This window comes from Corvus kubaryi, unplaced genomic scaffold, assembly GCF_017639235.1.
Source record: "Corvus kubaryi isolate FWS band 111438036 unplaced genomic scaffold, C.kubaryi_AGA036_p1.0 138, whole genome shotgun sequence".
NCBI lineage: Eukaryota > Metazoa > Chordata > Aves > Passeriformes > Corvidae > Corvus > Corvus kubaryi.
The window spans coordinates 18,177,459-18,202,030 of record NW_024580672.1 but is presented as its reverse complement, the minus strand read 5'-3'; the positions used below and the strand labels follow the sequence as shown (position 1 = coordinate 18,202,030).

The 24,572-nt window shown below is 42.6% G+C and overlaps 2 protein-coding genes across 3 annotated transcripts; one reads left to right on the top strand and one right to left on the bottom strand.

Moving 5' to 3' along the window:
* Window positions 1–456: 456 nt before the first annotated feature.
* On the top strand, window positions 457–10,906 carry SFXN4 (sideroflexin 4). The gene is made up of 14 exons (XM_042019445.1): window positions 457–558; window positions 657–722; window positions 1,471–1,545; window positions 1,895–1,921; window positions 2,016–2,070; window positions 2,860–2,885; window positions 4,301–4,351; window positions 4,437–4,502; window positions 4,617–4,685; window positions 5,952–6,042; window positions 7,257–7,372; window positions 8,086–8,171; window positions 9,260–9,374; window positions 10,528–10,906. The coding sequence occupies exons 1-14, from the start codon at window positions 520–522 to the stop codon at window positions 10,603–10,605; spliced, it is 960 nt and encodes a 319-aa protein (XP_041875379.1). The 5' UTR covers window positions 457–519; the 3' UTR covers window positions 10,606–10,906.
* A 3,588-nt stretch (window positions 10,907–14,494) lies between these two features.
* DENND10 (DENN domain containing 10) lies at window positions 14,495–24,092 on the bottom strand. Of its 2 annotated transcripts, none has more exons than XM_042019443.1 (9): window positions 23,982–24,092; window positions 23,275–23,471; window positions 22,085–22,164; window positions 20,412–20,560; window positions 20,114–20,225; window positions 19,635–19,735; window positions 18,462–18,569; window positions 17,834–17,928; window positions 14,495–17,171 (listed from the first exon to the last, which is right to left on the bottom strand). In XM_042019443.1, exons 1-9 carry the CDS (start codon window positions 24,025–24,027, stop codon window positions 16,995–16,997), a joined length of 1,065 nt encoding a protein of 354 aa, XP_041875377.1. In that variant the 5' UTR covers window positions 24,028–24,092; the 3' UTR covers window positions 14,495–16,994. The 2 variants fall into 2 exon arrangements, with proteins under 2 accessions (XP_041875377.1, XP_041875378.1); XM_042019444.1 differs by lacking the exon at window positions 23,982–24,092 and adding an exon at window positions 23,807–23,824.
* Between the last annotated feature and the right edge of the window lie 480 nt (window positions 24,093–24,572).

The window sequence follows — 24,572 nt, the reverse complement described above, 5'->3', positions numbered from 1 at the left end:
TTTGAGCAGAGAAGCACAAGGGAACCGCCTTGGCAACGTGGTTGGTGTGTCCTAGGTTAGCTCTAGAACGGGGAGCAATGCTCCCAGGTAACAAATGATAAAAAAATGAGACTCATGTGCCGCCGTGCCTGCTGATGCTCCAGGTTCCAGTACTTGCAAGTCTTTTCAGTCCCACTGTTTGGCTGTTTTGTGAAATGTAACCATAGAATTTTTCCAATAAACCTGAACTTTGCCACACCTCGGGTGGCCGGTTTGTGCCTGCGGGGCCCCGACCCCCTGACCTTCACCTGGCCTGGCCTTCTCCTCCCTCCCCCATCCCGCGGAGGACCCGGGGGTTTCTCCGCAGCCTCCTCGCTCTGCCTTCCCGGGGGAAGCCGCTGGAAAGGGAAAAGGCCATGGGGCCTCTCCCCACCGCGATGCGCTGCCGGCAGCGCGGGCCGTGGCGCGGCGGCTCCGCGCCCGGGCGGAGCGTGCGGCAGCCGGACCGGGCCCGCCGGCGCCTTCCGGTGCCGCGGCTCCATGGACGCCAACCTGCGCTTCTGGAGGGCGGAGGGGCAGGTCGGGAGTGGGGATGGACGGGAGGGGATGTGGGGACGGAGCGTGGTTAGGGCAGGTCCGCAATAACGCCTCGTCTCTATTAAACGTGTCTTCCTCAGTCTTTCTTCCAGAGGTTTCTCCTCTGGGCGGATGCGTTGGATCCGCTGCTGCTCCTGAAGTCTTCCGTGAGTAGCGCGCAGGGAGGGTCGAGATGAGCGAGAGACCTCAGGGATTGTGGCTTTGCCGGGCTGTGAAATGGGGAAAATGAAATATATGAGAAATGTAGCAGTGAATGCAATGTTCTGGTGCCTAAAGGGGCTGCAAGAGAGCTGGACAAGGGCACGGAGTGATAGGACAAGGGGGAACGGCTTTAAACTGACGGAGGACAGTATTAGATTGGATATTAGGATGAAATTCTTCCCTGGGAGGGTGGGCAGGCCCTGGCACAGGGTGCCCAGAACAGCTGTGGCTGCCCCTGGATCCCTGGCAGTGCCCAAGGCCAGGCTGGATGGGGCTTGGAGCAGCCTGGGACAGTGGAAGGTGTCCCTGCCCGTGGCAGGGGTGGCACTGGATGGGCTTTAAGGTCCCTCCCAACCCGAGCTTAGCATTCCACAGTTCTACGATAAACAGAAATACGCGTGTATGCACTTCTGTATGGGATCACATCAACCAAGGGACATTTCTAGGCACAACCATCTCAGGAGCCCTGCTCAGCCCATGGCTGCTGTGCCAGCAGTTGAATTATCCCAATAATTTAAAAGTTTCTATGATTGTCAGTTGTGTCTAGGTGTGTTCTTGCTTTCACTGGTCAGGTGAGGAACAGGTGCATCACTAGTTTCTAGGTTTGTATTTAGAGTGTTTTATAACTTACATATTGCACTCAGAATATTGAAATCTGAGGGTTTTTTGTTTGTTTTTTTTTCTCAAATACAGAATGAAATAAAAAGCACCAGGTTATTAATACAAACCAATGAGAAGACCCTAAGTGAGCCCATACAGAATAATCAGGTATTTTGGACTGCAGTTAAAATCTTAACATAAGTGTTTAGCCATACTTAATTGTTGTTTTATGTTTTAAAGTACCTACTAGTTTTAACTTTTTTAGATTAACCTTCTGTTCTGCCCTAGTGTGTGCTTTGGTGCTGTTACACAGCCCATGGGATGTGAGTGCTTTATATTCAACAGGGAGTATATAGAGAGAAATTTTAGGGGAAAATATAATTAAAGTGATACATAAATATATATACTTTGTATAAAGGGAAGTTATTAGAAAAAGACATAAAATAAATTTAAAAGGAATATTTTTCCCAGTCTCTTCTGAAATTTAATTACTGACCTAATTTTCCAACTGTTGTAGACCAAACAAGCCTTCGTGCTAAGTCTGGTAAGTTTACAAAATATTTAGAATTTTTTTTCCTTATTCAAGTATGGCAAAGATGTTCTAATTTGCTTTTTTTTTTTTCTTCTTTTTATTTAAGTCCAGTGTACATCCTGATACAGACAAGATAATTCCTGTTTTGTTCAGACCTCCAGGTAGGTTCCTGTAAGTGAAATTCTGTGTGTGTGACTAAGCATCAAGGGGGAATAGCTCATGGGAAATAGCTGCTGTGATAGCACAGTGACACTCTTCTCCATGTAGAAAAGCAGGTAGACTGTTCTGTTAGTTGCATTGTTATATGTGTTGAAGATTTATTTATTTATTCCTATGGTCCTGTTGAGGGATTTTTCCTAAGGATAATCTGCTCATCTAGATGGAAACACTGATCAGTTTCTGTTTCTTGTCACTGCAGAATAAATTCCCAAATTCCTCCACATTTAATTGTCTACTATAATTTAAGTTTTTCCCTTGATGGCTGTGGCTGCTGGATGAATTTACTTTCTGGTGACAGACAGAGCATGCTTGGGGTGTTGTTTAGGGAGCCAAGGCAGCACAGGTTGTTCATCAGACATAACCATACTGAGCCTATTTACTGATTATCTCCTGTGACCACTCACAACTGTGGCAGCTTTTGTTACTGCCTCACTTTTCGAATAGAGAGCTGGACTTGTGTTCAGTTATTAGGTTTCCAAGCAGCCCTGGTGAGTGGAGTTCAGGAGGGCTCTTTTTGGCTGTGAACTGTGAGCAGGGATTGTGGCTTCTTGAGTGAGGAGTGAGAGACAAAGCTTAGGGTTGAAGTTAATGGTGATGCTGGGGTTTGTGGGCAGTGTTTTTTACTTGGAGATGGAACCAGAGGGGGAAGTTAGGGGAATTTTCTGCTCAAGACCATCCATCTACACTCACAGACGTTATTTTTACTGAAATAAAGTTTTCTTTCTTTATAGCTTTCATGCCCATAACTCTTCCCTTGGTGAGTAATCATAACAGATGCCAGTGTGCAGCCAGCAAGGCTTACATTTTCCATGGCCAGGGGATGGAGGGAGGGAATAGAAGTTTTGGGGCTTTATTGTAGCTTCAGTACAAGCTGTTTGAAAGATATCTGTTTCATGGGAAGTGCTGAGTAACCTGGAAATTGAGCCCTTAAAGAACCTCCCTGGAAGTCCAAAGCTGTTAGCTACCCTTCTCCAGCAGCATTCCAAGAGATTGTTCATGTGTGAAGGACAGCTTTCTGATGCAAGGTGAACTTGCTCAGCACTGAGAGCAAGGCCTCAAAAATCAACCTCAAAAATCTGGAACTGCAGTGGGAAGGAGTTGGAGCCTTGTGTTCTGTTTCAGACCCAGAATATCAGTTTTTTCTTATGTAGATAATTGGTGCATTGGCAAGTAGGAAATGGTGTTGTCAATAAATTACCAAAGATATAAAAATGAACTCTCGTTACTGTGCTCAAAAATTGCACCATTTCATTTCATGAAATTTGTAACTACTTATGTGCATGTTTATTCATTTAGATTCTTTGGGTTTGGCCTATGAGTGTACATCCTGAGATACGTCATTCCATACAGACATTACAGAATGAACTTACATGGCACTGCTAGAAACTATAATGAAAGCCTTGATGGCTGTTAAATTCATTAAGAGCACTAATAGAATTAATAGAAATACTTCTTCTTTATATTTACACGTTAATGTGCTCTCATAGATGTGGTTAGAGTCAGTGCTGGCATTAATAATAAAGATGGTTGATCAATGAAAATTAAATCAATTACTGATCTTTCTCTGAAGCTTTGGAGATTCTTAGCCTTCGTCTTATTTGATATTTTGTATTCTTATCTTGATTGACTCCGTTTTTTGAAAGTGTTACACACCTTGAGCTTGGGAGGTCAGGCCTCAAGAAAAGCTGTGGTTTATTAAAGCTGAAGTTCTTATTCACTGTCTGAATTTGAGAAGGAGCTGGGAATTAACTCCTAAAATCCTCGATCTTTGATCAGTTAGATCTAGTTTTCCTATCCCCAGCAAAACCAATCTCACCCTTTCTCAATCATTTCTTTAATTAGCCTTTTGCTACCTTAGTTATTTTATTTGCATCTATTTAAGCTTCATGGCACAAATGCATTTTTCTTTTGGGTAAGAAAGCATCTTGCTGCAATATTCTTGCACAGGTTTTGCCACCATGTGTCTGTGTGCTTTCTATTGAATAGAAAAATGAGCATGTCAGCTCTGTAACAAGAGAATGTGCTAGCCTAGAACCAAGGCTGGTGGCTTTGGGCACTGACTGGAGCCTTTGACACTGCTGCCAGTGGAACCTCAGCAGTTCTCCTGGTGCTCCTGCACCAAAAACTTCTACACTCATCAAACCTCATTTCCTTGTGCATTTTTCCTCTTAGGTCATCATTTCATCTGTTCAGCGTGAGGCAAAGCCTTCTTTTTTTTGGCAGGTAATTGCTTCTTTCTTTCTGCTTTCACAGGTCTTCTAGTCTCCATCCTGAATTCATGTTTTCTTACAATCTCTTGTTTCTGCAGTTCGTGTTTCACACATACACCACAGCATTCACCCTGATAAATGGAAATGGCACCCCAAAGGCTGAAGTATGTGTTGATTTTTATTTCTGTAATCATCTGAATTGTACAATACCATTTTGAACTTCATTTACAGGTGTTTTATGATGTACTTATGCAGTGTGGTTTTTCTGTCCTCCTTAGGAATACTCACTTCAACGAAAGCAGCTCTTTCTTGGCTTGGGAGCTGTTTCCTATTCAGCCTGTGTTGGTGTAAGTATTTGCTCAATGATTGCCTTCCTGACAAGCTCTCCTGAGAAGGAGTAGGAACTGAGGTAACCACAGTGCCAGATACCCTTCAGGACTCTGCTCTGGTGCTCCACTCTGATGTCTTGCCACAGAACTGTTCAGAATAAGAATTCTTTCTGATCCTTTGTCAGCCATTATCTTGCTTGGCTTCCTCTGATGCTGCCTCTTGTGTCATTTTCTTTATTATTTTGCAAGCTTAGAAAACAGGTAGTGAGAGGAACTGGCCAGTGTTTACAAACACAGAGTGAGCCACTGGGGTGTTGTAGTTGATTTTTGATGTGGTGCCGTGGAGGAGATCTAACTCCAAACAAGTGGTGAAATCTGCAGGCATCAGTGCTGGACAGTGTTTGCCCAAATCCCAGGAACAGCATAGCCATGAAAATACTGCACTGGATGCAGGGAAATTAGCCTTCCAGGAGGGAGCTGACACTGTGTCCTCTGCTGGAATAGGAATTTGTGATTTCTGGAGTTTGCTACATCAGGATGAGCTCAGGTATCCTCATGACACTCATCACAAGTGTAAATGGCTCTGTAATGCCTCTCCTCACTCTCCACATGAGGCAGTGATTTTCATAAGCTGCTGGCAGAAAAATGTGATTGTCCCTGCTTCTGTTAGAGGGACTTTCACCTCTACCCATTGAGCAAAACAGCTGGCCAGGATTGCTCAGGGCTTACAGAGGTCTGGGGAGGCAGCCATGCCCATGGGTCACTGTGGGAGTGCTTCCCTTTGCCCTCCAAGGGAGACTCTAAGGGCCAGGTGGTGTCCTGGCCATTTATTCCTAAATGAAACATCCTGCAAGTGTTATTATGGGAATGTAGAATTGGGCTAAAACTGCAAGGAATCAGGAAAAATACAGAAGTAAACCAGACATCCTGTTTGGGGGAGAGAGTAGTGTGTGACACAGTGCAGTTGGATGAATGTCCAAGGACTATTAGAGGTAATTCTTTTCTTTTTTCTGTCTTTGTATTCACACTGCTGCTGTCCTCTACATAATAATGTTGAATGCTTTTTTTATCATAATGTTTTCTCTTCTTATCTAAAAGAATGATTACGGCACCTTCATTAACTAGACAAGGTGTATATTTTGTTGGAATGTTAAACCAAGGCATTTGTTTGTTTTCATAGATGGTAACCATGTACTAAGTCACAGATTTATTTTCCTAACCTGTTACACTGAAATGCTGCACATTTTTTCAATGAAAGGTGCCTGTTTCCTCTCCATGCCTTAGGCTTTCCCTCTTATCTCCGTGAATCGTTACATGTTGAAGAGCCCATTAATGCAATTTGTTGTCAGAAAACTGCTACCTGCTCCTCTGTTTGGTGAGTAGAAACAAACTGTGCATCATGCAGCTGGTCTGAGGGCCATTTGCCTGCCTGACTGTAGAGTTTTCTTGCTCTTGCACAGGTGTGGTCTCACTGTTTCTTCTCTGGCTGCCTTTGCTGGCCCTCTCCTTTCTGTGGGAGACATCTCTCACTGTGCAGTGACCGCAACCTCATTGGATTCTTGCTGGTTTTAGTCTCAGAGCTGCAGAGCACTCTTGTGACCTTTGTACACATACCTGAAAGCACCAGGACACATCAGGAGGGCAGTAGCAGTGGCACTGACATGACCTGGCGTGGCACATCCGTGACACCAGAGTGCGACATCGCTCTGGGAGTGCAGGAAGTGAGCTGTGTTCCAGCAGGATATTATTAATCTTGCAAGGAAAGTGGGACTCAGTTCATTACCACAACAGCTCTACTGCCGTGGTGAAGTTGCACCAGGACATGTTTAAGTATTTAATGTCATTAATTGTGTTTCTGTTGCCATTATAGAAATTTAGGCCTTTCTTAAGGGAAAATAGATAAAATTAAAACACGTCATCTCCTTTGTTTCAAGTTATGTGAGATGCCTACTCAGATCTTTCTGAGGACGTACATTAGAGGTTTCTGACTTGTTTCCTTTGAAGCAGGTGTTAAATGTGCTTCCATTTTCTTAAATGTAGAGAGAAGCCTGAGGATAATTGACTAATGCTAGTCCAGCATTTGCAAAGTGTCCTTTGGTACACGGATGTCTTTATTGAACAGCCCTACCAACAACTAATAAAAAGAGAAATCTATTTTTTCAGGCAAGGTCAGTTTGCCAGTCTATGCCCTTCCTTTCAATGCAGGGATGCAGTCTTTACTGAAACCCTATTCCCTTCAGGGTCTTGTCTTCTGTGCTGAGCAGGGCAAAACCTAACCACAACAAAAATCCCTCTACTTTCTCTTAGGAACAAAGTTCTCATGGTTTGAGCTGGATGGAAATGATTTTATAGCTCTGAAACTGTAATGACAAAGCACCTTTTAGGACTGAAGCCTTACAGTCTCAATCCAGCTTCTGAAATAAAGATTCACATCCCAAGCAGATTTTTATGGGGCAGTCTCTTTTGAAGCTGTCACGTTATTCAGTTGTGAACTGTTGAACTGGAAATGTAAAATGCACATCATGATGAATGTTACTATTGAGACAGTCTTTTTGGATTTAATAAGCAAAATCCCCTTTAACCCTGCAGGTTTGACGAGTGCATTTACTGTGGCAATGGTGAGAAGCCCAGAATTTGATAATGGGATAGAAGTGATGGACAGGAATGGCAAGGTTGTAGGAGTGTCTAAGAAGGCTGGTGAGAAGGTAGGTGAGGGGGTGGAGAACTCTTTGATGTGACTTTCATTCCCTGCTAAGAGCAGAATGTGATGCTGAGGGTAGATAGGGTTAGATACATGGAATAAGGAATCCCACATCAGGTGCTGAATCTTTGGGCAGGCTTGGATTAGGTTTCTGGAACCAAGTTCCACAACCCTTGTGTCTTCAAGGGTTGGCTGCCTCCCCAGACCAATGTAGTGAGTACCAGAGACACTTGCACAGGCATTTCTGCTTTCCCATGTCACCTCCAGAAGGAGGTAAGACTCTTGGGTCTTCTGATGAGACACCTCAGAGAAAAGCCCTGTATTGTGGAAACAAGTGGATGAGCATAAGGATTTGGGGACAGCTGGAGAGAGAACTTCTGATTTAACACAGGCTAGTTAGGATGCCCAGAAGGTATAACCAATTGTATGAAGTTCAGCACAACTTCAAAAAGGCAAGTCTCAGCAAAATTATTATCATGGCAGGAAAACCCATCAGTAGTTTCACCTCCCTTTTAAGGAATTTCTCACTAATAAACAGAGTATTTGTCTCTTAGTTTCCATTTAAGAAAGAATTTCTCTAATAGATGTTTTTATCCCTCATTAACCTGTTGCTTTAAACTCCAGAGTGCTCGACAGAAAAGCACTCAGGGAAGCAGGCAGTGTTTGAAGCTGCCCAGAGCACTGCTTTGACACCACTTGTTTGCTCTCTCCCCGAAGGCTGTTATGGAAACGGCATTGTCCAGAGCAGTCTTGTTTGGGACAACGTTCCTCCTGCCAGAAGTGCTCATGTACTGTGTGCAGAGGTGAGAGGCACTGCAAAGGGCTGGGGCTGCCTGGTCAGTGGTGCTCTGGTTTTCAGTCTGGCTGTTACCATTTGCCATTTGTTGGTTTGCAGTATTGCTTGCCTTGGTAGCAGGGATGATGTGGGAAGTTGCTGTTCTGCTGCTGTGATTCTTTTAGATCATTAAGTGGATCTGGTTATGTCTGAACCCATGCTTCGAGGGTCTGCAGGAGTGAGGTTTTCCTCTCTGCTCCCATGCAGGAACCATGTTTGTTCTCTCCTGACAAGCTGTTTTCCAGCACCTACCTACCTCTGGTTCCCTAACCTTGAGTTCCAATGTCTGTATCAAGGTTGTTCACAGCACTTAGCTTAGGTTTGTATTTTTAAAAGAGGTAATGTGGCACTTGAATTTGCAACTGAAGCTAGATCTCAACTTCCAAATTTTCCATGTATTGTAAACCATGTTCTTGCTTTTGCAACATTTTAAACCCCTGTATCATAGGAAGAATACATTGTATGCTTTATGAGAGGATTCTTAGCCCGCCCTGAGCTTTTGATCATGATCTTTGTCATGTAAATAGTACAGGTAGGGATCATCTCTGTCAGTTAATTTGGTATTGCCTAAATTGATTCCCTATCAGCTTAAGGGACTCCTGTTACCAGAAGACAAATGCAGATGTAAAATAAAATTTTAAATATATATGTCAAGTAATAAATTTTTGCACAAGGCAAAGCAGGACTGTCCACAGGAACTAAATGTGTAAGGAAAGAGGGTAATGCAAGAAAAATCTTAATCAAAGAACTGAGACACTTTAAAGCACTAATGTACTTTCTCTCCTTTTGTCACTTGGATCTTGCTGGTTGTTTTCTTAATCTTGACTGTCTGGGCTTGGAAAATGCTGCAGGCAAGCACAAAATAAAGGGAAAGCACGGGGAGTTAAGAGTAAGAACATAAGAAATGGAGTAAGGAAACATCTTTAGGAACCATAAACCTAGATTATGACTAATTTCAGTGTAATTTCAACCAGTAAAATAATAGCTAATGCTCTTTGTGTCACTGTCAGGTTATTTTTCAATATACTGACATACTTTTTTCAATGTCTTGGACAGAGCAAGATTTGTTAAAAATCCTCGTGCTTTGGGTCCAGTGAGAATGTTTGTGGTTACGTCAGTCCTAGCAGGGATGCTGCCAGTCTCATTTAGTATGTTCCCGCAGTGTGGGGAGGTAAGTCCTTTCACAGGAATTGATTTAGGATTATTGTGACATTAAATCAGCCTTTCAGAACTATGGCCAGCAGTCTGAAGGCCATGTATAAAAAAATCAACAGGATTAACGTGGTGCATCTAAAATGGGGCAGCAGCAGAGAGGCTGCTTGTGAAGGCCCATGTACCAGGCAGAGGCTCACAGGACTGAGTTGCATTGTGTGTTATTTATATTTACACTTTTCAATGTAGATTTATCAGACATTCACAACAGAAGCAAGCAAGGTCAGAACTAATCTTTAAGTGCTCTTTCAGCACTGTGGTCAGTCCTGCAGGAGAAAGGCAAGATGTAGATGAGAATTTTTTCTTTCACACAAAGTCAGCATGGGCTCACTGGAGAGATAAACCTGCTCACATGGGACATCTCTTCATTGTGCCTTGCTGAACTGGGAAGTGTCATCTGTTTCCTGGGAAAGAAGGCTTTCCTGGCAGGTTTTAAATGGAGGATGTAGCCCCTGAACCTTGGGCTTTGGAGAAGGCCAGATGAGAGGAGCCTTTCTGCATTTGTTTCCTCTCCCTTATCAGCACTCTGTGAATATTCTTAGCAAATCACAGACTGGGCTCTTGCAATTTTCAGTGGTTTCTTTTATTTGCCTAAACTTTCTGACATTTTAATTTTGGGGTTTTTTTTTTTGATTTCTTGATCTCTTACGACAACAAATCAAACTGAACATAAATGAGGGGACTTTTGAGGAATTATGTACTGAGAGTAGGGCTGGTTTGTTCCCTTTCCTTCTCAATGGCTCACTCAGCCCACAGCAGAAGTTCTCCTGGGTGTCACCAAAATATATTTACAGCTGGATTTGGTGATCTTAAAGGTCTTTTCACACTTAAATGATTCTGTCATTCTATAGTGAATGGAGATAATGTCACTATTCTTAAATAATAAATATTGCTTCCCATATGTGTGCACATGTAGAAAATGTTGGAGGAGCAAAAAAACAAAGCCCCAAAACAACAAAAAATCCCTCAAATCCCCAAATAAACAAAGAGCTCTAAGTCCCAAATACTGAATGCAGTACTTGAATTTGTGCAAAGTGCAGTGCAGTAACAAGGACTTAACATTCACTTACCAGGCTGTGGTGGTGCTGATTCCCTTTTTTCCTATGTTGCAGATAAAGCGAGCAGATCTTGAACCGGAAATTTTGTCATCTACAGAAGAAACAGAGTTCTTCTACAACAGGGGAATTTAGAGCCTGGAATTTATATATAAACATGTGATCCAAGTGAATTCTGAATGCACCACTGGCATTTGTGACTGAATTGTGATTCTGTGGTGGCAAACATGCCAGATCTGGTGTACGATGGTGTGGCCTGTCAAGAGGCAGAACTTGGCAACGTGGCTTTGCCAGCCCCAGCCTGGAGCAGATAAACACACCCCACCTGATGCTGAAAAGTACTAGAAAAGCACTGTAACACAGCCTTTGCCACAACCTGTGTTCTCTGCTTCCTCGGGTGATTGATTTCTTAATTAAACGACTGTTGAGTACGTAAGTTTTGTTCTGCTGCTGCAACTTCTGACACACTGCTTTCTAGGAACCCAGCTGGTGAAGGCTTTGACATCAGTACTCCTGTGGGTAAAGTCCAGCTGGTTCTTCTCAGAACACTTTGTGTATTTCAGTGATCTGAAAACGCCCATTTTGAGGATGAGATGTGAGTGAGGCAGCCCCTGAAGCAGTATTAGACAAAGGACCCCTGATGGCAATAGAATATTGGTTTAATTTAGTTTTTTAAAAAGTGTTCAGGAAATTAGTGTCAAACTTAACTACCAGTTGATTCCTGGCTTTCTGAAAATCCTTGAAGGAGTTGTGAGGCCTGATGTCCCTTGAGCTTTAGAACCTGGTTTTTTACACTGAAGCCATGAGGAGATCCCATGTCTTTCTGACCTTGTGATGGACAATGAGGAATTCCCACTCTTCCAGGTTGGCAGTATTTATCCATGGTAAGAAAGCTCTTTTGATATGTGGCATCATTTTGGTATGTTGGTCAGCGAGGTGATACATTTTGCTGACCCTATGAAATTATTCAGGGACCCTCAGCTGTCTGTGAAGAGCTGCAGAAAGAGCTTAGAGGAGACCCTGTGATTATGACAACATCTTCAGTGATTTTTTGGAGCCATCTCTCCTACAACCCCTGCCTATAGTTTCGTGAAGTGCTGCTACGGCTGTGTGACAAGGACAGAAATGCACTAAATAATGTAAAATTATTTATGTGAAAGTGATTATCCTAAGTGCAGCCTCCAAAGCCTGCCATAATTTAACTTCCTTGGGGCACAATACACAGGTCACTGCTCTCCTATTGCTGAAGGATTAGCTTTCGTTTTGCAGTGTGAGGAAACCAATGGTTTCCCAATCCATCATACAGGAAGAGAGCAGCATAGAGCAAAGTAAGGAAAATAGCAGGCCTGGGCTCTTGCAGGAAGAGATTTCTGCTGTGCTTTTGGCACTGAACAAAAGCAGGAAGTTTGGGGGTTGAGTTTAATTTCTTGCTTGAGTTCTGCCTTTTTTGAGCCTTCCTCTAACAACTTACTGGAGGGAAAGGTCAGATGAGGGAAGAGGAGAGAGGAGCAGCAGCACATATTAAGGACCTAGAACTAGAGGGGAACATGCTGTAAGGCTGTTCCAGGATTACCATATGGATACTGTCTGTAAGCTGGCAGAGTTTGCACTGCTCCACTGGAGGACTATAGTGAATGTTGAAAGGTAAAGGATTGTTTACACCTACCGAACTCTGCAGGCCCACTGAGCCTCTGTGGGTGATGGTCTTCAGTACATGGTAAAATCTCATCAGGGTCAACAAGATAATTGTATTGTGTCAGACCAAAGGGTCTGCTGAGCCAAACATCATCTGCTCATGGCAAGAGGTTAGAACTAGATGGTCTTTAGGGTCACTTCCAACCCAAGCCATTCCATGATTCTACCACAGGGTCAGGTGGAATAGGCTTAAGCCTCAGCCTGCCTCTCTGAGTCAAGTGTTTGTCTCCTTCCAAACCTTTAATAGCAGAGGCACAGATAACATCCTACAGTTAAATCATCTAAACCCATGTTTCTCTATTAATCCTATTTCAGTCACATACCAAAGGCAAATGCAGAAGGGGTGTGATTCCACGCTCAGTAAACATGAACTGGCACTACAGTGAAGACCTGCACTCCCCACTCCTTTTTAAAACATAATTTAAGAGTGGCTAAAGTAAATGCTAGTTACATGAACCACAGTGGGAACAAGGAAAAAAACCCAAAACCTAAGAGTAGACCAAGGCCAACAAATAGAAGAGAATATATTGGTGAACTTTGGATCATCGTGGTAACTAGACAAGCTATAAATTCACTGGCACCACACTTGGATGTTTTAAGCAAACTGATGTCATTACAACTCCATGAGTAAGGCTTCTGGAATAGGTCTGGTAATAGTGTCTGTTATTACAGCTGCCCCTTCTCAAACTCCACCAGCTTCTTACTGAATACGTGAGTTGAAATTTGCCATATTAAACTCAGCTCCCTCAGGATTATTAAATACCCCTTTCCCCCATTCTCATAAATGCTTCTATTGCCCTAACCAGAATTTTCCAGAAGAGGAGGGCAGGCACCTGCCATTTAAATTGTCAGCCTGGGTGACTCAGCTGCTTCCCAAATCGGGGCAGGGAAAATGCGTTGCTGAAAAGGCTCTGGCATCCTCAGCCTTGAACTAGTCCCTGAGATGAGAACTGCCAGGACCAGACACCTGACAGGCCAGAGGTACAAGTCAGGGAACAAGACTGGCACAAGCAGCAAAGCATCATGGTTGAGGGATCTGGGAAGAGTCAGCAACTACAGGAAATCTTCCCCTTTCTAATGTGGAATACATTAACAACATACCAGCCCAAGGCAGGTCTGTCTCCTGCCTTAGCTAGCCCTTGTGTTAAGAGACTGCATTAGTGGTGGAACCAGTTTAAGTTGTGGTGAATGACAACAGATGGAAGCTTTCAGCTTCAAGGAAAACAGAAGTCTTAGTACAGCACAAGATGCTGTGCCTCACCCACTCAGCTTGTCATCTTGACATGTAGGAAAATCCAATGAGGCTTTCAGGCCCCTTTAATGTAGCTTAAAAAAAAAATCAGCCACTCCCATGTTAAGAAATACTGAGATCAAAGCCTTTCTCAGCTGGAGCTGTGTCCCTGCTTTACCCCCAGGCCTGTAACACATCCATGCTGCTTTTCCCTTTTCCCCACATGCCGGGGGTGGAGGAAGGAAGGATGGAGGCACTGCACTGCACTGCAGCTCCTTCCCACTCAGACAGCAAACACCATGTGCTGCACTGTCACTCAGGAATGAGCTGTTGCCCAGTCTTTGGAGTCTCCTCCTGAGTCCCACATCATGCAGCAGCTCCAAGGAATGACTTCACCTGACCAGAGATGCTCTGACTCAGACTTCAGCCAGACAGCTGCCTAGGGAAGGGTGTAAAGCACTATGAGGCAGCTGGGAACTCCCTACACTGAGCTTTACAGCTTGTTTTTAATCTAGAAATCGAGCTGCTTCAATTAGCAAACCCCCAGTAGCCATTTCAGGAGCAGTCAGAGGCTAAAAGCAGAAGCAGCCAGGACGTTTAAGATGGACTCTGTCAGATGTCCTGTGTCAAGTTTTTCCAGGTTACAAATCATTACACTGCTCTCCATTGAACATTATCCCCCTCACATATTTGCCTGCAGGGGAAACAAGGCAGCTCATACCAGGAACTAAAACCACAGGGATGAAAGCAGTAAAGCAAGTAACCCAATTTAGTCAGCAAAATCTCAACTGCAGGGACTGAGTGTTGATCCTGCTCCCCTTTACAGGCCTCTGCCCTGCTCACTCTTTACCTTCCAATTTCTGCAAATGTAATGGAGATGTTATGGCACTGGAACCATTCACCATTTTGTATTTCTCCAAGAACAGAAAGGCAGTAAGATGAAAGGTATCAATAAAAATTCCCTTTTAAACAGTCTTTGCTTCTAGGAGGAACAAAGGATGTCATCTGACTGCAAAAGAGCAACTGCACCCACAGTCTGCTTGTGTGCATCCTGGGGAAAGGGAAGCAAGAAATAAGTAGAGAAATCTTTTCCTGTTCTGACCTTGCAGATTTTTCTGGTTTATTTTAAACCTTTTTGAGAAGAAACAGTGTCAAAAGTCATTAGGAAAATGCAAGAACATTAAGACAATCCTTTGAATGCACTGAAGCTGAGGGAGGCCAATAAATCTTGTACAGTGCTGATGATAAAATCAGCAATGACAGAAGTGTCTGAACATTTCCAACCTAAATACCAAACCATAGCTCAATCCAAGTATTGCAAAACTAAGAGCTAAGGCCTGTGACTCCATGGTCACAACTATTCAAGAATAAATTTACATAAATTAAAGGCTAGACTGTTCAGGAATTTTTTAATAGGCAAAACCATGCTATGAGTCCAGCTCCTTAAGTGCAAAATTGTATTTCATCTGTGTTGCACAAACATCAGGAGATCTAATACAACACTGAGATCTTCAACTGGAACATTTCCAAAACAGAAATCAAAACAGGCATTCAAGGTTTAGTTTGCACTTGAGCTTCTCTGCTTTGTGTGGTTGTCTCTAGATACGCCTTAAGGCAGTTTGTTAGTAAGAAACGATGGGAATTTCTTCTCAGTTGCACTGTGGTGCTAAGACAGCTCGCTGAAGCAGATTCAGGTTTCCCTTGGTGAAAGAATTCCATTTCAGTGGACTTTAAAGTAGGTCCTGAATAGAATTTTCAGCATAGTTTTGCAGTTCTTCTATTGTGACTGTTTTATAGGTCCCAAAACAGAAGCAGCAATATTAAAGAACCATTAACAAAAACCATTAATGGGCAAAAGGGGAAAAAAAGCTGTAGAGCACTTACAGGTAAACAAAGGCAGTTGCAATATTTTTCTCAGAAGTTTAAATAAAATTACATGCTACTGTGCTCAGAATTTAAACTTCAGACTAAGTGTTTAAAGTAGAATTTTACACCCCTGAAAATAGGAGATTGTTCTGAAGCACTTTCATTTCCTGACTGTAATAACCACCCATTTTATACAACAGATGCCACATTCCTTAATCACATTCTAAAACAGATTTCCTTAAGGTATCATACATAGCAAAAGGACAACTCTTTTTCCAATATTGCCTGCACATAGTTATTGATGAGCTCTACCAGTTTCAGAATAGCAAACATCCAATTATTTAACAATATAAATATTGGTTACTAAAGTTTTAATCATAAGTATAAAATCTCTATGTAAAACCACATGCTACAGCCTATCTGTACAAAGGCCAGGAAAAAGGTTATTTTTTTCTTATAACAAAGTGCTACTGCAGAATTGACTGATTTGTTGTGGACATTTCTGAACAAATACAGATTGTTTGGCTCAGAGCATTTCCCTACAAAGACTCTAAATTTTTCTCAGAAGATTGTAAAGCAGTTAGTTTCAGGCTGTTCAGTAAAAAAGGAAAAAAAAAAGAAAAAAAATTCTCTTGACTTATGGCTGTGCAACCAAACAAGTAGGCAAATCTTAATTTTCTCTAAACTCTTTCCCAGTTTTCACTATGACTTCAAAAGTTTCCATCTAGATTTTGTTTACACAGAGCACCATCAGACAGTACCTGTGTTACAGCCCCAGTCATTCAAGAAGCTGATGCTCTACCTGTGCTACCTGGCCATTTGAGCATTCCTCAAAAGCCCATAAGGCTTTGACTCATCTTTCTCTCATGTGGATCAGGAATGAATGGCCAGGTCTCTTCTCAGCTGAGAACCCCAACAACTTCCTAAATGACTCCAGCAGTATGGCAGCACTTGTCCATGACCCCCCTAGGAAGCCCCACTTCAAGCACAGTAATTGTGTATCTTATCCCTCCATCAAAGGCATGGGACGGAGTGAAAGGGGGAAACCTCTAAGGCAGGAGTCCAAAAGAGGTGCTCACCTCACACCTGAGCTTCAAAATATCCCTTCCTTTTCATACTAAGGCTACCACATCAGATATTCCCAGACATCCTTTATTCACACCTAGACACTTTCAAGTAGAAAGAGAGAACTTGTCCATTTATTTGGGATTTCCAGGTATCAGGCAGTCCAGAGCAAGAACAGCATCTGACAGGCTGATATCCCTGGAAGCCCAGAAGGAGCACTCAGACCAGCTGCATGTTCAGGGTACCCCTGTGCAGAGATCAGCACATCCCAGCTGTGCTGGTTTCACAGCACATGTGCTGCAGCCCTGTTCCAGGCCCCAGGCAGGCAAGTCAGAGCTGCCCAGCTTCTGGAATGTACACGACAAACAACCCTGATGTCTGCCACAGCCTGGACACACTGGCCTGTGCTGCTTGGATATCCACTCTGTGGTGTGAAATACAGGAGCCACAGATACATAGTTAGAGTTGGGGAGAGATAATGACACCAGGAATGTTCCCAAATATGTCTCCGTATGTTCCCAGTCAAGCTCCAATATTCTGCATTTTATCATGGTAACTATGACATTCACTCATACCTTTAGTTTTTCAGATAAAATACCAGGTATACCTATCTGGATGGCAGAGACAGCTTTTCTGAATTGATCCGTAACACTGTAGTGCATCACAATCAGATTTTGAGCATTTGTTCAGCAGCTGCTAAATGAAAAAGGAAGTTTTCTGTGGCTGGTGGAAATCGCTTTTGTTTCAGGGCCTCGGCGTTAAGGGTTGGCTTTTCATTGCCATCAGAAACTTCAGTAAGTGAGGCTAAAGTAGCCAAGATTTCTTTTGTCTTCAGAGAAATGTCCTTAAGGAGCAGAAAAACAAGCAACCATGAATATAGTATTAGATATTATAATGTTTTCACATACATTGATAAAAAACAATCAATACAGAACAAAACAGGAAATAATGATTAAAAAATAGCTCATTAAAATAAAGACCAAATCTGCTTTAAGGCAAACTTGCAACAGTTCTTCAGCCTGCTCTTGTGCCATACTGGATAAAGGGAGCACAGCCACTCCTCTCCTAGCCTTACTGAGCTCTGTGACTAATTCACTCAGTTGTGAAATGTCCAATATTAGATAGGGGAAGAAGTGAAAAAATGCCATCATCATAAAAATCAGGTTTTATAGCTAAGAAGCCATATTTAGCAGGACCTTTTCAAGGTATTGCCAATACTATTGGCACAGCATTGAGCAAAATCCATGCCTTGTGGAATAAAGCTGAGAAACCAGTCTTTATAATCAACAGAATTTCCGAACTTCCTTCAGCAATGTAGTTACCCAAGAGATAATGTAAACTAAGTAAGTTATCTGTAAAAACCTGCATGATGAATAAAATGCTCATTTGTAATAAGGCAGAGAGTAGAAGAGACTGGCTGATTCTCAGGACACTCTTCCTCCTACTCTCTCCTTCTGCCAAGATTTAGCAATAGAAGATAATTAGATTTAAAAATAAAATATTAACCTTAATGACTTGGCTGTCTGATTTATCTGGATCTTCTGCCGATTGAACAATTAGTTGTCCAATTTCTTTGTGAAGTTTTCCCATTGTCATTGCCTCTGTGTAAGAAAAAGAACCAAATACCACACATAAAATCACCTTTTTTGTGATACCTAGAAATGCATACGAATAACACACCAAACTGAGGAATCTCTTCATGACTGCCATTTGAAATCTGTTGGTAAAAGCAATAACCTTGTATCAACAGCCAGTACCTCTGAAGTGGCCCTAAGCAGATGATAAGGAACATAGAAGCTTTTCTTTCAAGTAGTCCCCAGTCTTCAAGTATTTAGTGCCCTGTTTTTCCAAAGACTCATCTCTCCATTCAGCTGAAAGTCTCTTCCACGTCTAACATGGATGTTACAAAAATCTCCACTGTGCATTCATTGGAAGACAAAGAACATCTTTCCAAATTCCAACTTTACCCAGTCTTCCAGGGTGGCAATAAAATTAAGACAGAAGATTACATACTGACTTTTCAAAACCTGGATGGAAGAAGGATCAAGATTGTTTGACCTACAACAAGGCTGAGCAATTACTGTCAACTCTGGAATAAACTGCCTCTAAATCCAAAATATAAACAGTGACCAACCTTTTACTACAGGGGAAACAGTAATCTCACTGTCTGCCAAATTCACGTACACATCATAGAGGTCTGATCTACTGCTCACTTCAGAGTCTGTAAATCCAGCGATGTAACCTAGAGCACAGAATTCAGCAAGATTAGGATCTTCATAAATAAAACAAAAAACCACAGTCCTACAGTCTGTTCTAAGAGTATTTGACAAAATACTCATTGGACCCAGGAGGTTGCTCTGATATTATCATTCAAAAAGTGTTCAGGAGATGCTTCATTTCCAAGGAGCTGAAATAATCAACTTCTAAAATTGCCTTCCACATGGATGAACTGCTAACACTACATCAAAATCACCAAGTTATCAATCTGAAATTTTAAACTCTTCCTACCTTCCTACTAAAATTACTCATTTGCAGCTTTCTCATTACAAAAATCTCTACCCTGGAGCCTCTTGTCACGAAGTCAGTATTAGACTGGAACAGAGGAATAAACCCAACAGATTTTCTTACTTATAGCATGTCAGATGAGCAAACTTGGAGCAGTTTTTCTCCATTGAAGATGCTTAGTGAGCTGTAGAAATGTTGAAGATGAGTAGTCTCCGTGCTCATGTTCTATATAAAGAAGCCTCTTAATGGCCACATGATGTGTCATAGTAACCTCTGCATAAAGCAAGAGCCTCTTCCTGGATCATGCATTAAGCACTATGCACACACAGCAGTGTGTCACACAGACCAAACTCCTACAGGTAAAGTCTACCTGTGCTTAGGAGCCACAGACTTCACTGACATCAAATAGAAGTCTGGGACTTCAGAGTTAGGAATTCAAAAAAAAAGATTGTTACTATTGATGTGCAGAAGTTGGGAAACAATGGACCTTATCAAAGTGAGCTGGTTCTGTACAACAGGAAGACTTTCAATCCCTCCAATCAAAGCATCAAAAAAGTCTCAAGGCTGCTTCGCATCTGTGATTAGGGACAGACTGATGTGGATCCACCCAAAGCCACCAGATGAACTAATTATCTTCCCACAAAGTTGTTCAGTTGATTTGCCCTTTCCAAAGCAAATTATGTTTAACTTTGATCAACAGCATTAATAGCAATATAACCTTTTTTTCCCTCCAAAGTGCAAGACCTTGCAGCAACAGAAACTGAAATTAAATTTTAATTTTTTATTAATAAATTATCACTACCTGGGCAGGCTTTTAAGGCTTCCAGTTCCTCCTCATTTAGATGCACATATGAATGAAGAATTGACCAGTCTTGTCGATGCCACACTAAAGCAGGCAAAGTCCTAAGGGAGATTAGAGTGCAACTTGAGACATGGTAGAACTTTACTTACACTAACTAAAGCTTCACAGTAAAAATTGCATGCCATGAAAAAGAACAATTATGACTAGGTCTCATTTGGGGTATATATATGTATGTGTGAACTACAGAGATTTCAATTTATCAGTGCAAGCAGAGTTTATCATTCATTCTACCATTAAATTTCTCTGAGTTGAGCAACATACAGCTAAAGAATTAAGAGGGATTTAGCAGAATTTCAATAAATAGGTTTAAGATAGATTTCTTTTTTTCCCTAAAATACAGGCTTTTCTCTCAATGAAGGTTCAAAATTTGTTGGGCTTCTGGGGGTGGGTAGGTGGGAAGGAAGAAATTGATGAAGTACCTGGTAAATTCCTGGATAGCTTCTATTCTAGGATGGTACACTACAATTCTCTTCTTTAACATCAGTGCTGTATATAAAATAACTGTTTCCATTTCAAACTGAGACACTATATCTAGAAAAGACGGGAAATAGTTTTATAGAAGATATATAGGCTGATATTACGATGTTTTTGAAGAAGCTTAATAATAATAGCACAGGTAAGAGTGTTAGCAGTGTTTACTTGAAGCATACATGAAAACAAGATTGTATTTTATGCTGTAAGAAAGGAATCAGAACAGAGACTCTGGCAGTGATTAACCTTTGATGGAGCCAGCAAGGTAAGCCTTCCGAGCATCGAAGTCCTTGCTGAGGAAGGATCCATTTTCTTCACTTTGGCAGATGCCCTTTGTAAGGACTGCAATGTAACTCTCCATCATTTTAACTGGACTTCCATGCTTCAAGTAGATTCTGTGTGAAAAGGGGAGAGTCTGGTATTTTAACTGCAATCGGTGCACCAATGTATATATGAAAAATAAAAAATCAAAAATCTTGCCAATAATATTGCTATCATAAATAGCAATATTATTGGCAAGAATTTTTATTTTGGACACCTGATTGAGGTTTTAAATACTAAACTAGAAGTCTTCCAATGCACACAAACATGTCTGTCTTTTAGAATATAAAATAACCCTGTATTCCTCTTTCAGCTTTCTATTTTATGAACGAACCAACATGGACTAAGACAGAAACACACCCCAAAGGTGTAGGCAGGTGTCCAGACAAAGGATTCTTTGCAGACTTGGAAGGTGTCTGCTTTATGAAAAAGCAACTACCACAGTAACTCCTGTTATTACATGCAGACTATGACTAGGTAGTTTTTAATTATTCATCCAAGTATCATTTGCAATTCTTCTGTACTCTGTTAAATGATGAAAGAAAGGTATGTCCTTGACACTTATTAAGAACCCAAAATGACACAGAAGAACCACACACCAAGAGAACCCATGCACTGTCAGCTGTCTTCCAGGAAGCAGAGAGACACTGTAACCTATTTTACAGGTTAGGATATTTCAGGAATAGCTCTGAAGCTGTCAACTACACATTTTCCATGTTAGCTATAGCACAAAGCTACATCACATTTGAAACTCAATTATTATCATGCTTGGAAGAATCCACCCAGGATTTGAAATGAAGTATTAGTTGGTAAGTCAGCAACAACATGATCTACAGTGAATCTGAGTATTTCATGTATCACCAAAAAAGAACAAATCTCAGTTTTTCTGTACCCTGCAGGACTGGCAAGCCTCAAGGCATTCCCAAGTCTACATTATATATAGTAAGTCCCAAGAGCACAACAACCTCACAATTGCATCCAATTAACTGCAAAATCTCAAGGAACACTCTTGGTATCAAGAACTGGGACCAAACTAATTTGGAAACTGAAGGAAAAGCAAAATAACAAGCAGAGAGAGCATTAGAATGAGAACATGAAGGGAAGTGAGTAAACAGGACAAGGAAATTAGAAGAGGTCTTTTGGTTGGAAGAGGGCTCTCACTTCCCTAGAGGAAAAGCAAAAAGATCCCTGGGTGCTGTGCTGAGCTCAAAGGAGCTGCAAGCAGCATCTAGAAAGATCTTGTGGAGGGATGCAAGTCATTCACCATACACATGGTGACCTTTAAGTCCAGCACTGACATCTTCCCAAACATTTACACTTTTTAAACATGTATTCTCAGAGAAAATGAGTGTGAGGGTGGTGGTGTGTGTCTGGAGAAGACACACATTAAAACCCAACACACATCTGACATTCACCCAACACTTACTGCATGAACTCATGACAAGCTCAAATCAAGGATTTTTATCATCTGATTCTGTTTGTAGGACTGAGTTTCCAGCAGGTTGTTTGAACAAACACAGCACAATGAATTTAACCTTTTGCTTTGGCAAGATCTAAGCATGCACACGGCAGTACCTCAGGCCAGCTGTTATACAGACCTACAGAGGATCCTGGTGAAGGCTGCGTATTTCTCTGGGTTGAAGTCTTTGGCTGTCAGGACAATGGAGAAGTGGGTCACCTGCACATGACACAGGCACAGAAACACACAGAGCTCAGTTAATGACCCCACATGAACAGTCTTGGTCACTTTACTGTCAAGGCTCCAAGTTCCTAAGTGCAGCAATGGCCTGGATAGCAGATTTCTGATGTGACTCAGCTCCCGTACAGGCTATCTTTTGCTTAACCTACACTACAAGAGTTGCTTTCCTCTAATCTCATGAGGTTATTAAAAAACAGAAAAGTATTTTTCTTCCCTGTAGCAGGGAGGAAACTTCCAGAATTTGTTGCCAAAGAAGCTGTGGAGGCAGACAGCATCAACACATTTAGAAGGAGACTGGAAAAAAATACACAGATAGCAGGCCCACAAACAGAACTACTCTAACTTCCTCAATCAAATGATTGTGGGCTGGGAGAGTACAAGACTGAAGGTCTGCAGACAATGACCAGGCTCACGTGTCCTCCTGAAATAGCATCTCCCACTGTAACTGTTGGAGGCAGACACTTTATTTTACTTTATTTCATACGAAATGTAAACTTGGAGTGAGGAAAGGCAAGCAACATTCTGCTGTGGGCGTGCAAAATTTCCACATTATCTTTCTACTTAACAACATTGCATAAAACACGAAAATTGAACAGACTTAACGAACAGTTTAATAATTTTCATAACAAGGAAAAGATAGAAGATACAACTATATTTGCTGTCTTTCAGTAATCAACGCAGTGGAAAAGAAAGTACCTACATAACTCGATCCTTTGGGAAAAAAAGGCATCAAGTTCTATTGGAACAAGATTCTGGACACTATGAAACAAACTTTGTAGAGAGAAAAAAATGCTGAACTTGAAATGCAAATTAACTAGAAATAGCAGCATGAAATAGCATTTGTATATTAACATGAGGAATCTAAATCGGGTAATGAATATCTCAATCATTCTGCAATTCCATGTCTTGGTGCCAAATGAAAAGTAGACTGGTTGGACACCTGGACAGAGCTGCATCTGTGAGCACACAAGACCCTGAATCCCTTCTCTTCCTCACATTTCCCTCCACGGGAAAACACTGCTTAACCCACAGAGGAAGCTTTACAAAAGTCCTCCCTGCATTTTCCTGAAAAACTCCACCAAGTCCTACCTTTTTCAAGGCTGGAGAATCTTGAACTTCTACCGTTGTGATGTAGAACCAAGACCTTTTATACTGGCCAAATACAAACGTATGAAGCAGTTTGTTTTCATCTGTAAGGCAGCACTTTCTCAGCAACAGAGTCCTCAGGTCAGCTGTTACGGATGGATAACACCAAACCCACAAAGCATCTCCGTTGGTGTCTTTTTCTATGGTGGAAAGATGTTCACTGTGAGAATGCCAAACAGCAGCAAGGAAGTAAATTGATGGGTTAATCAGGTTTGTTTCCTGGAATCAGATTAAAATTCCACCTTACCCTGACCCTAGACATCCAGTTCTGCCACTATGGTTTAAGCCTTAAGGCAGGAATTCTGATACGGTTTTTATTTTTTAAATATTAATAAATCTCCATTCTTGACCTGCTTCACGAGGTGAAAGAAGCACCAAGTTTGAATGCACATTCAACATGAGCACGGTATGGAGGAAAAAGCACCCAGACTAGCTTATTTATGATTTTCCCTATTTCTGATTTCGCAACACAAACCTCGGAAGCCGCGAATTTCAGACACTTCGGCCGAGTTGTGCACGGCTCAGCTCTACAGCAGGCAAAGCCGGCACCCCCAGCACCGCCCGGGCCCGCGGCCTCAGCGCAGCGGGCCCCGGTACCGCCCCGGGCCGCGGCACCGCCCCCGCCCCGGCCCGGCTCCCCGGGCCCTCACCGATCAGCCCCACGGCCCGCAGCAGCTGCGCCTCCGGCTCTGCCATCTTCGCTCCGCCGCCTTCCGCCCGCCCGGGCCCGCTCCACCCTCACGGCCCCGCTCCGCCCGCCCGCCCGGGCCCGCCTCCCCGCCATTTACTGAGCGCTGCTCGCCCGCCCGCTCCCGGCGGCTTCCTGCTCTGGGACCCGCCCGCCTGCTTTCTGGCGGTAATGGGGGAAAAAAGGGTCTGGGAAAAATAGAAGTCTTTTTTGTTGTCTGCGTCACAGAATCCAAGGATGGTTCAAGTTGGAAGGGGCCACGGAGCTCAGCCGGTGCCACCGCCCTGCCCAAGCGGGTCCCCAGAGCCCTGCACTCAGCAGTGTGTCCACACGGCTTTTGGACATCTCCAGTGGGCGACACTCCACACTCTCCGTGGGCGGTCTGTCCCAATGCGTGGTCACTGCACAATACAAGTTCTTCCTTGTATTCAGGTGGAATTCCCCGTGTTCCAGTTCCTCCCCATTGCCTCTTGTATTGCTGGGCACCACCGAGCAGAGCCTGGTCCATCCTCTGACACCTCCCTTCAGGCACTGACGGACATGGATGAGACCC

What these genes read in the sequence shown, in the direction of transcription:
- SFXN4 (XM_042019445.1), top strand. Translation starts at nt 520, where the DNA reads ATGGACGCCAACCTGCGCTTCTGGAGGGCGGAGGGGCAG. An exon ending in TGCCCATAACTCTTCCCTTG is followed by an intron (nt 2,886 to 4,300) that starts GTGAGTAATCAT and finishes TTTTCCTCTTAG; the next exon opens with GTCATCATTTCATCTGTTCA. An exon ending in TGTTCCCGCAGTGTGGGGAG is followed by an intron (nt 9,375 to 10,527) that starts GTAAGTCCTTTC and finishes CCTATGTTGCAG; the next exon opens with ATAAAGCGAGCAGATCTTGA.
- DENND10 (XM_042019443.1), bottom strand. Translation starts at nt 24,027, where the DNA reads ATGGCAGAGCCGGAGGCGCAGCTGCTGCGGGCCGTGGGGCTGATCG. An exon ending in TTCACCAGGATCCTCTGTAG is followed by an intron (nt 20,561 to 22,084) that starts GTCTGTATAACA and finishes CTTTTCACACAG; the next exon opens with AATCTACTTGAAGCATGGAA. An exon ending in GCTATCCAGGAATTTACCAG is followed by an intron (nt 19,736 to 20,113) that starts GTACTTCATCAA and finishes AATCTCCCTTAG; the next exon opens with GACTTTGCCTGCTTTAGTGT.